Source organism: Lichenostomus cassidix, chromosome 17 (assembly GCF_008360975.1).
Source record: "Lichenostomus cassidix isolate B80296 chromosome 17, HeHo_3.0, whole genome shotgun sequence".
NCBI classification, from domain to species: domain Eukaryota; kingdom Metazoa; phylum Chordata; class Aves; order Passeriformes; family Meliphagidae; genus Lichenostomus; species Lichenostomus cassidix.
The window spans coordinates 3,938,897-3,955,181 of NC_139497.1; the positions used below are offsets into that span (position 1 = coordinate 3,938,897).

At 45.5% G+C, this 16,285-nt stretch overlaps 1 protein-coding gene across 4 annotated transcripts in view; it reads left to right on the forward strand.

Moving 5' to 3' along the window:
* The first annotated feature begins 3 nt into the window (after positions 1–3).
* DDX31 (DEAD-box helicase 31) overlaps positions 4–16,285 on the forward strand; it is a 42,533-nt gene continuing 26,251 nt past the window's right edge. The window contains exons 1-14 of one of the 4 annotated variants that reach the window (XM_085076930.1): positions 4–277; positions 940–1,193; positions 1,363–1,438; positions 1,850–1,893; positions 2,233–2,303; positions 2,582–2,646; positions 3,447–3,491; positions 4,738–4,779; positions 5,547–5,611; positions 6,385–6,504; positions 6,771–6,877; positions 7,483–7,718; positions 8,065–8,241; positions 10,649–10,708. In XM_085076930.1, coding sequence (XP_084933056.1) covers positions 242–277; positions 940–1,193; positions 1,363–1,438; positions 1,850–1,893; positions 2,233–2,303; positions 2,582–2,646; positions 3,447–3,491; positions 4,738–4,779; positions 5,547–5,611; positions 6,385–6,504; positions 6,771–6,877; positions 7,483–7,718; positions 8,065–8,241; positions 10,649–10,708 — 1,398 coding nt within the window. In that variant the 5' untranslated portion in view covers positions 4–241. The remainder of the gene's footprint in view (positions 278–939; positions 1,194–1,362; positions 1,439–1,849; positions 1,894–2,232; positions 2,304–2,581; positions 2,647–3,446; positions 3,492–4,737; positions 4,780–5,546; positions 5,612–6,384; positions 6,505–6,770; positions 6,878–7,482; positions 7,719–8,064; positions 8,242–10,648; positions 10,709–16,285) is intronic. The other 3 variants (XM_085076927.1, XM_085076929.1, XM_085076928.1) reach the window with 3 other exon arrangements.

Here is a 16,285-nt window from a genome sequence, read left to right on the forward strand (position 1 = left end):
AAGCCCCCGGCGGGCCCGGCCGGGGCTGTCCCGGTGCTGCCTGCTCGCCCCGCCGGCCCGGTGGCGCGGGTTGCGGGGGTGCGGAGAGCCCTCACGGGGCCCCCGCAGCGCCTCGGGGTGGGCGGGGGAGCAGCGTGCTCTCCGGGCTCCGGGAGGAGCTCCGCACCCTCCGCCGCGCCGCCTTCACTAGCCGGGCTGGGCGAAGGGCGACCGCGGGGCCCTGCTGAGGCACGGGAGGGCCATGGCGGCCGGCGTGGGGATGCGCGGCCCGGGCCGGGTACGAGCGGAGGGGAAGGGAAGGGAGCAGTGTGGGGCTGCGGGACAGGGGACCCTGCCGGCAGGGGACACGGACCCTGCGGCACTGGGGAGACCGGGTACGGGACGCTGCGGGGTACGGGGCCGCGACCGGGCAGGGGGGCAGCGTCCGACAGGTTGTTCAATGGAGCTGTTGGCTTTCCCCCTGCCCGAGCCGGGCTGAGGCGGCACCGGAGCTCGCCGGTGGCTCCCGGGTGGGTCAGACAGCTCCGACCGCCAGGAGCGGATGGGCTGCGGGCAGACGGCGCTGCCCGGACTCACCGTGCTACCTCTGCCGGGCTGGGGGCGATGCTCTCCCAACCCTCTGCCTCCTTTCCGCAGGCTTTAAAATGCTTCTGAGAGAGAATTTTTAAAAGCGTGCTCTGCTCAGTCACTGGAGAAGTTGGATGAAATCCTTTAGGGATGAGCAGTAGATGATGAGAAGTGAGCTTCGAGTTGCTTTTTGCATTTCAGCAGGGTCACAAGCCTCAGGCGTGGATATGTTGCAGTAGGAGTTGTGTAGCTGCAGAAACCAACTTCCATTTCTTTCATGGAGTAGGCGATTCCAAAAATAAGGCTGTGCTGTGGGCTGGTGTTTGTGTGTTAACTCTCACTCGCTGCTGACTCTGTTTATTTCCTTTAAAGCAATCTGGTGCTCTGAAGAGGAAGCTGCAGTCACCACATGGGAACCCAGCCGTGAAACGCAAACGTAAATTATCCACAAACACCTTCAGGAAAGGTGCCACGGAAGCTGACAGGAGGGAGGAGGGAAGCTCATCACACAAACCTACTCCTAAGAAGCAGCTGACTGGTAACCAGAATGAAAGCCAGAAGAACAAACCTTTCATTAAGACATCCAGCCTGTTTAAAAACAACCCAGACATCCCAGAAATTCACAGGTATTTTAGGCAAATGGGAGAGAAAAAAAACGTTTCAGTGTCTTGAATTCTTGCCCTTGCTTGTCAGAACAGTGGCTTGGTAGATGTAGTTTCGTTGCTGATTATGTAGAATGCTGTTGTATCATTTTTAACCCTACTGTGTGTTTTGGTTTTGTTTCCCCTAACTCAGGAAAGCAGTGCAGCAGCTGCAGGAAAATGTTTTCACTACGGATTCCTTCAGCCAGCTGGACCTCCACCCCCATCTGGTGAGTGGCAGGAAGGCTGCATGCCTAAAACCTTGGGGTTTTTGGGTGGGGAGCAGTCAGAGAGCTGAGAGATGTCCCTTAGGTCGTGGTGACCTGCATAGGCTTGCTGATACTTCACTTGATGGTGTCACAGTCTCTTAGCTCGAGGTGCTAACCTGTCCCCAAGCACAGTCCCAGCACCCTTCACTGTTTGCAGCTGTAATACCAAAAGACCCAGAAAACCAGCAATGGTGTAATTCTGATTAACTAAGAAGTGCTTTGAGTACATGGAAACTTTGTCTTGTTGCCCTGGACCAGTTATGTAGAGAATAAACATCAGTCTTTTGGGTTTTGCTCTTATTTTGTACTACAAAAATAACAAAACAAATATTTTGACAATGAAACCTTTACTTCTCTTTATTGTCTCTCTAGATCTCCACAATAAATACTGTCCTAAACATATGTAGCATGACCAGGTAAGCAAATCAATATAAAAACTTTGTAGTTTACCCCTAAAAGCCAATAATCTGTGATTATTTCATTATATGTAATTGGTTTGGGAAGAACACAATACCTAATCTCATTTGCTATTGGCTTTGTAGGAAGTCCTGCCTTCTAGTTTGGTACTCAAATCATAAACCCATCTGTTGTGAATTTATCACATCTGATACTTATCCAGGGGCTTTGCTTAGAAATCACCTCAGCTGATGTAGCTACACAGCAGAGATAAATGTGAGGAATTTGGGGTAAAGAGGTTTAAAACAGTCACTGCATGCTAAAAGCTTAGGATTCTGTTTGTTTTGTTTGTCACCCAGCGTTCAGAAGCAAACAATTCCTGTGCTCCTGCAAGGCAGAGATGCCCTGGTGAGATCTCAGACTGGCTCAGGTCAGTATTGAGCTGTCAGTGTTGTTCCTTAGGGAGTGTTGGCTGGATTTATTTAGGTAGATCTTAGTGGGATATCACTCTCTCTCTTTTCTAATTGACTCTTTGTTGAATTGCCTGTCAGTTTCCATTCTGGATATTTTCTACTTTATAGAAACTATTCCAGATGCTGACTGCAGTTTAAGAATGGTGGGACAAATGGTGCTTTATTTTTCTGGAACATTGTAATTGCCACATATTTTTTTAATGGAAAGTTTTCCTATTTTTTCCCTTTTAAAAAGGTAAAACTCTTGCCTATGGGATTCCACTTGTACAGTCTTTGCAAGGAATGGAATCCAAAATACAGGTAAGTGGAACAGCATTAAGTATATTTGCTTTTGATATTAATAAAAATAAAATGCAGCTCTTGTAGTCACTACTGTCTCTTTTTCATACAAGCAGTCCATGTTCCCCTTTATTTGTACATGTGACAAATGGGATTTTCCAGTTCTGTTGAGATGTGGATGGTACAAGATCAGTGTTACCCATTCCCTGTTGCTCCATGCAGCAGGATAAATTGGAAATGGGCTAATTTATCAGGTTGGGAGAAGGTAGAGGGCAAAAGAGATAATAGTCTGGAAGCTGGGGGAAAACTGCCATGTTTTTAGAGGGAGTACGTTTCTAACCTTTGGCATGAAGTGGGGTTGGATAATTGCTCCCAGTTTGGATCACACACCAGAAAATACTGCTGCAGATCTTCATCTCTTGTGCATTTTATGGAAAGAGATCATCCTGACTGAAGGGTTGAAGCATTTCCAGCCCATCCTGGATTGTCACTTCCTGCAGCTGCCACCTGATTGTTGCTGTGCTTCAAACAGGAGAGCATTCCTGCAGCTCAGAAATACAGGAGTGAAACATTGTGTGTGTGCAATAAAATGTTGGGTTTGACTGTGAGCAGGTTCCCCAGCAGGGAAGAGAAGGCAGTGCTAGATTATTATGTGAAAAACCTGATTTTATTAAAAAGCTGTGGGGCAGAAATACCCTCAAATGTTGTGTGCAAACTTGCACTAAAACCCTTCAGAATCTTCTGTGTTGGCTGCCAGCAGGGAGGTGTGGAAGGGCTCTGTCCTGCCTGCTCTCAGTGGTGCTGCTCTTGTGTGTTCACAGCGCAGTGATGGGCCCTATGCACTCGTGCTCGTCCCAACCAGAGAGGTATGTGGCTTTTCCTTCCTCAGTCTCAGGGCTTGAACACTGATTTTTGGGGTGTAGATGTGGGTCCACCAGGGAAGGTGAACTCTAAAAGTTCCCCATGTTAGAAAACGCTGTCAGTCCTTTTGCTCAGATATTGCCCTCACAGAGTGTTGTCATTTTTGTTCAGTGCCAACCAGAGTAAGAAAGGAGTTTCTAAGTTTTCCTCCTGCAGCTGGAAATCTTTGTGGAGTCTGCAGAACCTCTCTGGCTCAGTGCATGGCTTATGCCTTGCTCACACAGGGGGAATGAGTGAAACCAATGAATTCAGTTTTGCAAATGTGTAGGTTTATACAAACTTTTCATTTTTAAAGCTGTTTTTTCAAATCCATAAGTGAATGCTGAAGTTGAGGCCTCCAAGAGTTGGGTTCTCCATTGAACTCCTCTATTTAATTTATATTATTTGCAATTGCAAAGGCAGTGTCAGAAGAGGGTAGCAACCTTTTTTATTTTTTTTTTTGTGTGTCAGATGATAATAACTTCCATGTGGAGAACTGATTGCAGGTATCTCATTTGGGGTCCAATATTTTATGCAACCTGCAGTGCAATATCTCTGCTCTGTTCCCTGAAAGGAAAAAGCTCTGAAGCTATTTAAATTTTTACAGCAACAACTTACTGCCTCTTTAGGATGCCATGTGAATACTAAGCGTGGAGGAAACTGTGTGTAAGCTCCTTTAAAGGGCTGCCACTGAGAGCACTTAGGAAGATAATTTGTAATTACAATTGGTATTACTTTGTATTGGAAGTGATGGCCTTCCTAGAGAAAAGAAATGCAGAGGTAGAAAGATCCGGTGGCACAATCACTCCGTGGGTCAGGTGAGGGCTGCCAGAAGATAATTGACCTATGTGTTTCCTTTTCATAGTGCTTTTTTCCCAGAATTTCTTTCATTTTCCCTCTTCCTCTGGAGCAAAATCTCCTGTGCCTGCAGCTTTTCTCCCTGGGGCATTCAGGGAAGCCAGCAGAAGTCTCTCTTGTCCTGAGAGCTGGCTGGTGGAGCTGAACCAGTAGAGAGGTTTTTGAACAGGTCAGAATATAATAAAAGAGGCATTGTTCAAGAAAAAAAAATAATAAGCAGCTTCTAAAGGAAAAATTAAGGATGCATTCAGAATTCTGATGATATACATAACTAGATTAGTTTACAGATTTTTGAGCCATAGGGATTTGTAATCCAGCTTTTTAGAGCTCATTCTCTTTTTTTGATTTCCATAGCTTGCACTTCAAAGTTTTGATACAATCCAGAAACTACTTAAGGTAAGAATTCAGTGCTCTGTGTTCTTCTTATTCCTGTAAGGGGCTGAACAACTTCAGTTCCTGTGAATTCAGCTGGAGGTTCAAGGAAATCCAGCACCTGGCAAGATGTATGGTCCTTAAAGATAAATGTGTTTAAGTGTGTGATTTCCCTGTGGCATGTTTTAAATTATTACATGAGCAATTAAGTGATTAATTATGGCACCCTAGTTGCACATGTGCTGATAAACAAGCATAGCTGATTTTCACAACCATTTGTTTTTAGAAATACCTTTCATTGTCTCAGCCTGAGTTATGAATGGAAACTCTCGCGGTGACAAGGACCGTTTTACTGAAACTAATACTGGACAGATGGGTTTCAGATGGGGAGTAGGACTTGGTGAACTGCTTTGCCAGCTGAATGACTGGAGAAATGAGAAGGCTTTTAAAATCATTAAATGGTAGTGCTTTCCTTGTAATTGAGGCAGAGTATCTTACCATTGGACTAGAAGCTGTTTAAATCATTTATTTATCTGATCCATATTTCCACCCCCTCTTCATTTTGCCGTGGAATAATAGGGTACTTCCTTATTATTTATAAGTCTTACAAATTTATAAGTCTTAAAAAGAGACTTAAAAGTCTTTTTTTAGTGCTGGAGCTGTGATCACATCACATGCACACTGCTGTCAGCCCCATCCTCTCTCTTTCTGCCAAGAAACATCATTTTTTGATTAGGCTTTGTCTTGTTATTAAGAAGAATCATTGCTGGTCTTGGTTTTCCTTTCTGTAGCCATTTACCTGGATTGTGCCTGGAGTGCTGATGGGGGGAGAAAAGAGAAAATCAGAAAAAGCCAGGTAGGAAACCAACTTCTTAAATTCTGTTTTGTGTCCTTGATATCTATACCTGTTAGTCTTCTTCAGGGTGTTTTCCTTACTGGGAGGGAGAGTGGTGAGCTTGGATCAAGCTGTGATCCCCTGGATCTTACACAGACACAGTGCTGGGTCAGCAGGAAACATTCACTTCCCCCAGTTCGATCTGTTTCTAAAATGTTGATGAGCCTTCTGAGAAGATGATCTCTTGTGTCAGTATTTTTTCTTTTTCCTCTCCTGACAAACACCTGTATTTGCTTACCACCAAGTGCTGCCTACAGTGTTTGTTATGGGGGAAATTGCTTTCTGGAGAAGAGATTTCCTGGTGTTAAAAATCCCTTTCTTTTCCCTTTTCAAGAATTGAATTGTAAGCTGGTAATCCAAAATGGAGTTTTTATTTCTCTCTATGTAAGCATACACAAAAAGAAGTTTACTCTTGACAGTAAAACAAGTACTCAATTAGAAAAGAAAACCTAGCTAGGGTGTGCTAGATTTTTAATATTATTTATATTTTCTCCACCCTGTCCTTAGCATTGAGTGTGCCTCTGAGTATCAAAGTATCAGTGATCATCAAGGATAAATTTTGGCATTACAAAAAATTCAGTTTTAATCAGTGAGAAAGTTCTGGCCCTGATTTTACTGGGGCACTTTTTCCTTCTGCAGGTTCCAGTTCCTCACTCTGAGCTAACCTGCATGGGGTTATTTTTTTTTTTTCTTTTTCTTACACTGGCTTTATTTTTGTTTTTAAATCTACACAGATTACGGAAAGGGATCAACATCCTCATTTCCACTCCTGGCCGCCTGGTGGATCACATCAAGTCCACGGAATGCATTCATTTCCGTCGCACTCAGTGGCTGATTATTGATGAGGCAGACAGGTAAACTTCCAAGTGTTCAGATATGGAAAATTATTACAATACCCTCTGCATCCTAGTTCACCAAATATTAAAAATCAGTATGAGGGAGAGTGTGATCTTAAGCCATTCATGCTCAGTGGCCTCAGCCAAGCACCAGATGTCTGGGATTAGGACAAAATACCCGCTTTGGACAGATTGTTGGACAATTATTCATTGCAAAGATGTCATGGAGTATTAAGACTTTCTCCTTCCTACAGCACCTTTGCCCATCTCTGCTGTTTCTGTAGGATCCTGGACCTGGGCTTTGAGAAGGATGTGGCTGTGATACTTAATGCTTTAAACGCCGAGAGAGAGACACGTCAGAACGTCCTGCTCTCAGCCACCCTCACTGAAGGTGGGTTATGGACACATGGGGGCTCTTCTAGCTGAATAATGCACAGGCAACTGCAGAATAGTTGGTTGAGTCTGACTCTATTACAGCCCAGTCTGAAGCCCTTTGCCTAAATTCCATAGCAAAGTTACCACGAACCTGGAAGTCTGTTTGTTTGCTTTACAAATCCAGAATTAAGGCAAAATCTAATGACAAGAGAGCTGTTGTGTGCTTTGCAACTGATACAAGCAGTCAGCTGCTGAGGCAGGAACTGAGGCTGGCCTCTTGACTCCTGACAGAGTGAAGATCTGCTGGGTTTTTCCTACACACATTTAAAAGCAGGACTGACAAATGCTGTCTGTCCATAAAGGCATTTATGTAATGTAAATTAGCAGACTCAGCTGAAGTAGTGTCTTATGAAGGTTCTGGTGGAGTCCACAGCAGCTGAGCCTGGTAAGCCCTGGAAAGGCTGAGGTTTGTGAGGGAGTTCTGTCAGTGTCTGAGGGTGGCTCACTAGCTCCTTGCCCTTCACTCCTTTTCAGTGTAATTGTGTTAGTTGTTTTTTTTCTGTGAGTACATCATCCCAGCCCAGACTGGGCCTCATATATCTCTCATTTCCTGTACTTTAGGAGTAACACGACTGGCTGATATCAGCTTGAATGACCCTGTCAGCATTTCCATAGCAGATGAAATCCAGAAGGTGCCTGACCCAGCATCACAAACTGATAGAGAAGCCAGTAGTGCATCAAACTGCATGGAGCAGGAAAACTTTGCTGTTCCAGAGACACTCAAGCAGTATGTCATGATGGTCCCCAGCAAACTGAGGCTTGTGACGTTAGCAGCTTTTATCCTGCAGAAATGCAAGGTGAGACTCTGTTTGCATTTATATGACTAAGTAGCCCTTTGCCTTTTCCAACTCCTTTATCTGTTCCTCTGTCGAGGATGGCATGGATTAGATCCAGGGCTTTGAAGTGCATCTTGAACCACGAGAGAGCTGAGGTGCTGTTGTGTCTTTCATGCTGGCAGAGAGATCCCTGTGCAGTGTGTACTTGTTCTTCTTTTGTGAGCTCACTGTTTGGTGTCAGACTCTGTAATCCTTTCCCAGATAATTGTATCTCCAGAAGTGTAAACCACCTGGATCTTTTCATGATCAGGGAATTGGAAGAGGCCTTTGGAAGTGGTCATGTGCAATTCTCTTGTTTTTTGTGCAGTTTGAAAAACGCCACAAGATGATCATCTTCTTCTCCAGCTGTGAACAAGTGGAATTCTACCATGAGCTCCTTGTAAAGGTCCTTTCAGGAGGGTCAGAGTCAGAACAACCTGGACGTTCATCCCTCTCCTCTGTGAGCTTACAGTTCCTACGTCTGCACGGCGACATGGAACAGGAAGTAAGCACTCTCAGAATGTCAGGATCCACATTTTATTCCTTATTCCCCATGATTTATTATGTGGCTATTTTGGGGAGGAGGGCAGAAGAGAGGACAGAGAGTCATTTCACCTCTAGGGGCCTCACTCTTCCATCTGCTAATGAGAATAAGGATGTTGTCCCATTTCTGGAAAGTACCTTGGTGGCTGGATCTGAAAAACACACCTGAAGAGGCAAATGTGTTATTCCAGCAGGCAGAGCGGCCATTCTCTATTCCCACTGGGGGCATTAAACCATTTATGTCTCTGTGGTTCTCTCCCATGCAGTCAAGACAGGTTTTAATGCCAAAGGAAAACCTTATCCAAGCCCCAAAATATTACTTCCTAATAAGTTGCCCCCATTACATGAAGCTGGAGCAGTTCAGCTTTGATCTTGAAGAACGGTGTCTTGACAGACTGCTGTTTTCCCTGGGATGGAATAATAGCATTATATTAGATTAACCCAAAAGAGGTTTAGGTTTTAGCCAGATAGGCTGAGTGGAAAGGTTGGAGATTGCTCCAGAGGGTTGAGAGCCAGGAGGAGAGTGTCAAATGAACTGTCACTGCAGAGTCTCTCTCAATAGCTGAGAGACCTCCCTTGGAAGTTCAACCCCAGATCCTGCCCTTGCTCTGTGATGGAGAGAGTTGCCTCTCTGCTCTGAGCTGCACAGCAGAGATGGTAAATGAATAGAGCTCTTCTGATGAAGCAAGAGGTGAAGAGCCATTGTTTTTCTCACTCATTCCCATCCTGTGGAGACCAGAAACATGTGCTTTGCTGTCCCTGCAGTCTGGCCTTTCCTCAACCTGCCTGCCTGAGCAAGTGAGCAGGCCTGGTCTGGCCCAACTCTACCCTGACCAGCTGTTAAGCCAACAGAACACCACTAAGTAGCTGGCACCAGGGGAAGGGTTTTGCCTTTTTAGTACCCAGTGTGTAATTAGTGCTTGATGTCTTCAAATTAAGAGCATTAATGGAGCTAAATTGTGGATCCCATATGGTACTGCTGAGCACGGCTGCTGTCATTGTCAACAAGATACAGCGTGCTCTCTTCTTTAATTTTTGTCAGCAGAGGGTTCAGTGTGTCAGCAAGGCCCAAGTTTCCCTTCTTTTCTAGAACAGCACCTCTAGCTGGGAGTCAAGTGTGTAAGGTTTCTTCTCTATCATCAACATAACAGACCATTCAGTTACCTCCTAGCCAGAACTCTAGGGACAGGCTTGAAGCATGGAAACAAGGATATTTTGGAAGGTGAGCAGAAAAGGGAGTATAGGTGCAGGGGTGCTGTTAGCAAGTGAAGACCAAGTTCTACTGAGGCTTTTGGGTATTGGTGCTCAGAGATGGCAAATATAATTGTGATTTAACGCGAGTTGGGAAGTCAGTTTTTGTGGCTTTCATCAAGAAAAAAACACACCCCAAAGTTCTGAGTTAAAATAACTGGAATTGGTGCTTGGGAAGGTTTGGGGACTGACAAAGCAGCAGGCTTTTGAAGGGAGCTGAGGGGCTGTACTGGGTTCCTGCAGTTCCCTTCAGTGGTGAGGCAGTTTGGGATCTGGGGGCTCTGGGGACCTGAGCTCGTGTTAGGAGTGGGGACTGCAGGAGCTGTGGTGGTGCAGAGCAGAGATGGGAACAAGGCTGGGGAGCACCAGCCCCTGACCCTGGTGGAAGGAACAGCCTCTGTCCCAGTGTCATCAGCCCCACTAGTGTCCTTTGCCAGTACAAGGGAAGGGCATGGGATGGTGCCTGCTGTCCCCCTTGGGCAGGGATTTCTGGCCATCTCTCCTGCCCTGTTACTTTGAAGATTTGTCCCACAGCAGTTCAGTGTGCAGCCGAGCATCCCTGACTCTCAGTAATTCCCGAGTCAGTGCAGTGGCTCTGCATGCCCCATTGGGCACATGATGAGGCTGATCTCTTGTGATGTGATTATATCGCTGTGTCAACAAAATGGGCTTATCCTGCCCATCGTGTGACTGGACAGACAGCAGTGAACATGTCCAGCTTTGCTTGCTTCCACAAAAGCCTGTGTTGCCCATAAAGTGTGCCAGTGCTTCTGTTGGTGCTGCCTAATCCTTTGTGGATCTCCTCTCCATGTAAAACAGTTCCTGTTTTCTGGCACACACAGGCTGTGCTTCTGGGCAAACCGTGGAGGTGTTGGCTGCTCTGATTTGACCAAATGCATCCAGGCTTCCCCAGACACTGCTTTCCTACCTTGGACCACACCTGTGTGCCACAGATTTTTCCACTTTCAGGAAGAGTCTGAGGCCAATTCCTTTGCTTTTGAATCTGTACATGATCTAGTGAACAAGACACAGTGAAATTGTTACCTCAGCTAATTTGCTTTGTGCTCGATTGTAATGTGCATAAGCACTCTTTTAATTTTTCCTTTTCAATCTTCTAGGAAAGGACAGAGGTCTTCCAGGAGTTCCTAAAATCCAAGACTGGCATCTTGCTTTGCACGGTGAGTAACTTGGAGTCCCTTTGCAGCCCCACACTAATGGGCCTGTCTGATCCCTAAGGGTAACCAGAGGAATTGGCACTGAGCTCTAATTCCAGCTCTCTGTCTGACCTTGAGGAAAGTCATCTCCTTTTTCTGCATCTCACATGTTCAGTAAGGACTGGGGCCCTCTTTGCAAACTATTAATAAGATCTTTTGCTGCAGATTACCATATACAGAAAGATTGTATGTCTTACATTAGAGATCACCAAGTATTTTGCGTGGTCTTACGTCTGGAAAAATCTGTTCCTTTGAAGCTGGAACCTTGCCCTCTACATGCAGCCAGTAGAATGCAGTCCTGATTTGTAGTGTGCCCCATAACTGCCAGGAAAATTGGATGGAATGTGGTATTTCCCATCTCAATAACTACCCCAAGGTTAAAAACAACCACCTGCAGAGGTGGAAGGGGAGCCCAATCAGAGAAGGGGTCACTGGAAAAGCACATGCTCTGCTGCTCTCCACACCTTGTGCCCTTCAGGCTCCTTTCAAGGGTGCTGAGGGAGAAATTCTTGTCCTCTGCTGAAGTTTGCTGACACCCTTGGGTTGTGGTGGCACCTTTGCTTCTTGCTTCTGACCTGCTGGGGCCACAGGCTGCTGCAGTGGTGCAGAAGGCTGCACGATTTGCTCTCTAATAGTGGCAGCTGTTGATCTGAAAACGTGTGAATCTTGGCGATTTCTACCCACCGCAAACCTGTAAATTACAGCGATCGGGAGTAATTAGAGCTGAGAAACCCTCTCCAGCTCTGAAATGACTCCTGTTCTTGCTACACGTTATTCTTAAAGGAAACCAGTTGCAATTTTTTTTAGAGTGGGGGCTGAATTTTCTTTTATTTTTCTGCCCACAGTTGGAACTAGGAGTGCCTTGTATGTAGGAGTGTTTGAGTTAACATTGCCAAATTATATGTTATGTCACCTGTAAAATTCTACTTTTTACTTTCTGGTCCTGCTTTGTGTGTACAACCTTTCAGTGATTTGATCAAGGTCAAAATGCATCTTTGCAGTGCATAAGTGGAGCTGTAACTTGGTTTCCTTGTATACAGAGGTAATACTTGAGTGTCTCAATTGAGGAGGGGAGCAAAGCTTAAATCATTCAGTGGTGTAGATTGTTTTGAAGATGAAAAGTGTTTGGTATATGCTAAAAAATAAATAGCTAGACTTTGTTATCCTTCATGCACATGCTGCCTATAACTGAGAAATGTCAGGTACATGTCCAATTTAATGAGTTTGGAAAGAAGGTAAATGCTCGATTTTAGACAAAGAGAAAGCAGAATCATTGCAATCACTGGGCTATGAGTTCCTAGGTGAGACCATTTGAAGGGGAAATGCAGCCTGTGAGGGGAAAAATATGTCAGGAAATGTGCAACTGTTGACAAGATTGGAAGAGAATTTGGATAAAGAAATCCTGGTGGATGGGATTCCCCTCTTGAGACACTGGAGGTGTGGTTTGATTTCCTGTTGTGCCACAGACTCTGTGCAGGTGAATATGGAATTGGGATGACAAGGCAAGTAGCCTCATATCAGTTGAGCAGCAATGTCACAAATGGGAGGTAATGGTCATAAATGGGAGATAATGTGGAGTAACCTGGGTTGCCATGATGAGGGTGGTGTAAGGTAACTCATTTATTGTAACCCTCCTCCTCTTCAATCTAAGGCATTTTGCATTTCCTGCAAGGCAGGGATGCAGATCCTGACGGTTTTGGTGACTTGGGCTCAGCTGGCACATGGTCAGCACGTTAAGCACAGTGAGCTGCCTGTCTGAGTCCAAAATCTCTCCGTGCTTCAACTCCCCATCTGTAAAATGGGGAAAGTAGCACAGTTCCATCTTACAGAGATGTTGGGAGGACAAATGCATTGAAACCAGGAGGTGGCCTGTTACCACAGTAATGGGGACCATATGGACACCTTAATATAGAGATACACTTTGCACCAGTCCCACATTACAGGTGCCTCCCCAACGCAGATGTCCAAAGGGCAGCCAGGCTCTGTGACCACCTCCTGCCTCTAAGGGCATTGCTTTTTCTGACACTCTTCTCCATAGCAGCAGAAAAAAAAAAAATATTCTGCAGAAAGGTGGGTCTTTGCGCTGTGTTCTTTGCGCTGTGAAATCACATTTTGTGCCCACAAAATTTTGAAACCTGGCTCACAAAAGAGCAACACAAATAATGTTGCCGTCCTTCCCTTGTCCCTTATGCCATGTTCTCCACCCATCTTTCCGCTCTAGTAAGCAATGGGACCTGCTGTTCCTTTTATTAATTTGCTCTATGTCATATGTATATTAATATATTCCATAAAATATTTTTGCCAGACAATATAAGCTGGCAAGACAAGAAAATAAAGAAGGGCCATGCATCTCAGAGGGTCTCATCCAGATTTATTTCTCTCTCCTTCACTGAAAGTTCTTTGCGGCTTCCTTTGGGATGTGCCTTTTAAACAAGTTCATCTCTTCCAGGGAGGGAGGAAAGATCATTTGGAGATTGTTTGCTGTTTACTCAGTCACGCTAACTCATCTTGCCAGTTTTCTGGCGGCCCCAGCCAAGAGCTTTCGCCTCTGACAGCTTCTGTGCTCTCCCCTTCCTCCTCTGATTACGCAGCCCAATCTGTCACCCTGCCGACGGGGGTCTCTACCCTGCTGATGGCTTTCCACACTCGGCAGTAATGACTTTTGGCAGGCCGGGAAGGCGCGAGAGCTTCTTCCCCAGCTTGGAGAGCCGTTAGGCCCTCTCTGCCTGTTAGCTAAAGCACTTTGTGAGGTTCTTTGGTAAATAAATGAGTCATTTTAATCCAACTGACAGCCTGGCACCTGAGCAAGCTGCCTTCCATCTGTACTTCTAGGCCTCATGTAGGCAGCCAATTGTCAAGCTCAGGGCCTTCAAGACCTCACCATTGAGTGTCTTTCAAAAGCAACTTTAGCAATTTCCTTTGCCCTAATTAGATTGTGTGAGAGGGACTGAGCGAACCAAGGCCCTTGCAAAACTTTTGTGGCCCTGTGGGTTCTGATCTTCTGCAGTGACAGGGTTAGCTTTTGGTGTGGGCTTTTTGCCCTCTATTCCCTTTCATCCACCCTCCTGTACCCCATTCCCTTTCACCTACCCTCTGTACCCCATTCCCTTTCACCCACCCTCAGTACCCCATTCTCTTGCACCCACCCCTGTACCCCCCAACCCCAAGCACAGGCTGGTAACATGAATTGTTCAAAGCGGAAATTTCAGCCCTTCTGGCACCCCTCAGGTGGATTGTTCCTTGATCCTGTGCCCTTCTCTGCCTTGCAGTTGGGATCAGGGCAAGAACATGGTTAAGGCTTCAGGTGATCATGTTTGCTTGGCATCTGGGCTTTCTTTAAAATTGTACTGGTATAGGGGATTTTTTTGGGTTTTTTTTTTGCTCCCATGAGATGGTCACTGAAGGATTTGCCCTTCCATTGCCCATTGTAAAGGAGGCAGCAGTGACCTGCCGAGGTGTCATATCCTTGATTTCCCTGTAATTAAGGAATGGTGGTGTGAGGTCATGCATGGAAAGAGAATGCCATCTGAGGCAGTGGAAAAGAAGGGAGAGTGGTACACTGAAAATCTCTTGGGCTTCTTGAAAGAGCACTGGCAGCAGGTTAGTGTTTTTGTGAGTGGAATAAATGTGTGCTAGTAAAACTAGATACTTGGTGGTTGAGCTGTATTCTCTCTCCTGGAAAGGTGACCCACAGTATTTTTCTAAAATTTTGGGAAGTTGAAGCTGATGGGCTCTGCCAGCAGAGGAAAGCAAATAAAGTTTTTACCCTAGTCCTACCTTGCTACACTCTACAAGGGTCTTTGAGGAAAAGGAGCTACGGGAGACACAGGTGGACTGATACTGAGGAATCTTTGAGAGTTTGCAAAACACTCCAATTACCAGTAAATCCTAAGAGAGTTGTGAAAGAAAGCCAAGGGAAACCCCAGGAGAGTAGCTGCTGCTGTGTGTCAGTAACGACTGAATGGAGTTGGTGGCATTGTGAAAGTGACAGTGAATGCAAGGCTGGTGATGGGAGAAATGTTCTCCCTAAAATGTTCTCCCTGGCTGTTTATGAGGCTTGTGGTGAACCTTTTCAGCTTGGGCAAATGCACATGAAAATGCTGTCTGTGGCAGTGATTTTCCAAGCTAAGATGTTGAGAAAATGTACCTTGGAAGAGTAAGGAAAGAATCTGGATGGAGGAGAGGGATGGCTCCTGCCCATGCTACTCCTTCCCATGTGAGAGGCGTTCCTGACCACAGGGGTGCCTTGGCTGTTGGTTTATTTGGGAGAAACTGCCCTGTCCCAAGGTCAGAACCCTCTCCTCAGGCAGCCTTTCCTCATCCCCTGGGTGTGAGGAAGAGCAGAGAGTAAAGGAAAAGACCAAAGCCTTGTCAGTGTGGAAGAACAGAGCCAGCCAGCTCGGAATCAGACGTCAGCGCTCCTGTCTGATCGTGCTGTAGAGTTTATAGTCTTGTTATCCTGGTAACTGCTGTACACGCTTCCCGACTTGCCTTGATTTATTTTCTCCAACCTCCTTTAAATGGCTTTTTGTACATCTGTTCGTTCTGACTCTGGGAACGAGTCACTCCTTAATGAGCGTGTTGGAGCGCGAGTGTGCATTATTTCGGAGTGGGCGCTGTGGAAAGTGTCTCCTCTTTTACTGCAGTTGGAGCCACAAAACAGCCTGGGTAGTGCTTATGGGAAGGCCTTTGCTGCCAAAACATCAGCTTCCCATTCTTTTAACGTGTGTGGGAGTTGCATGAAAACACTTCAGTGGGTGGCTGACACATTTTTAGTACATTAAGCTCCTGCTTACGTCCTTAATATATTCTATTTTGCAACTAGCTAAAAGATACATGTGTTGCAAAACATTTCCTAACAGAGTTAAATCTGCACACCTGCTCTGCTATTGCGCCTGGTGAATGTAAAATCCAAGGAGTATGTGAGGACATTACTAATGAACAGAAAATCAAGAAGGGAGATTGAAATGTGTTTGCACTCTGTGTTTTGGACAGTATTTAAACTCTCTTTTCTCTCTGAAGGGGTGTGTTTTTGGAGCTATACTGACTGTGGATGACTAAAGGGTCTCATTCAAGTCCTCCTCCAAGTTGATGGGTTTTCTCACCAGCTGGCACATCAAATAACACCTTGACAGCAGCTTCAGACTCTTTTCTTCGCGGCTGCATTTTGTTTCTCCAAATCAAAGCCAGGCTGGTGCAAATCTAAGGCATAGCTGAAGTCCCCTCTCCTCGAGCTGTGCTCCAGCTTCCTGCAGATTCTGCTAAATTGTTTATTGGCTTTTTATTTTAGGGCCAGGTGACCTGCAAGTCATCTGCTCCTCAACTTCAGACCATCACCTAGGAAACAATTAATTATTTGTAGGTAGAGATCAGTGTATCTTTGGACGTTCCACCCAATTCCACCCAAGGCAAGGGATTCTTGACCATTGGCCTTTATTTTTTTTTTTCCCTTTTCAATATAAGCAGCTTGGTTTTAGTACTTAGATTAGCTGTGGAGAAAATATGCTCAGAACTAGTGCTGCCCTTCAGAGATTTAATTCT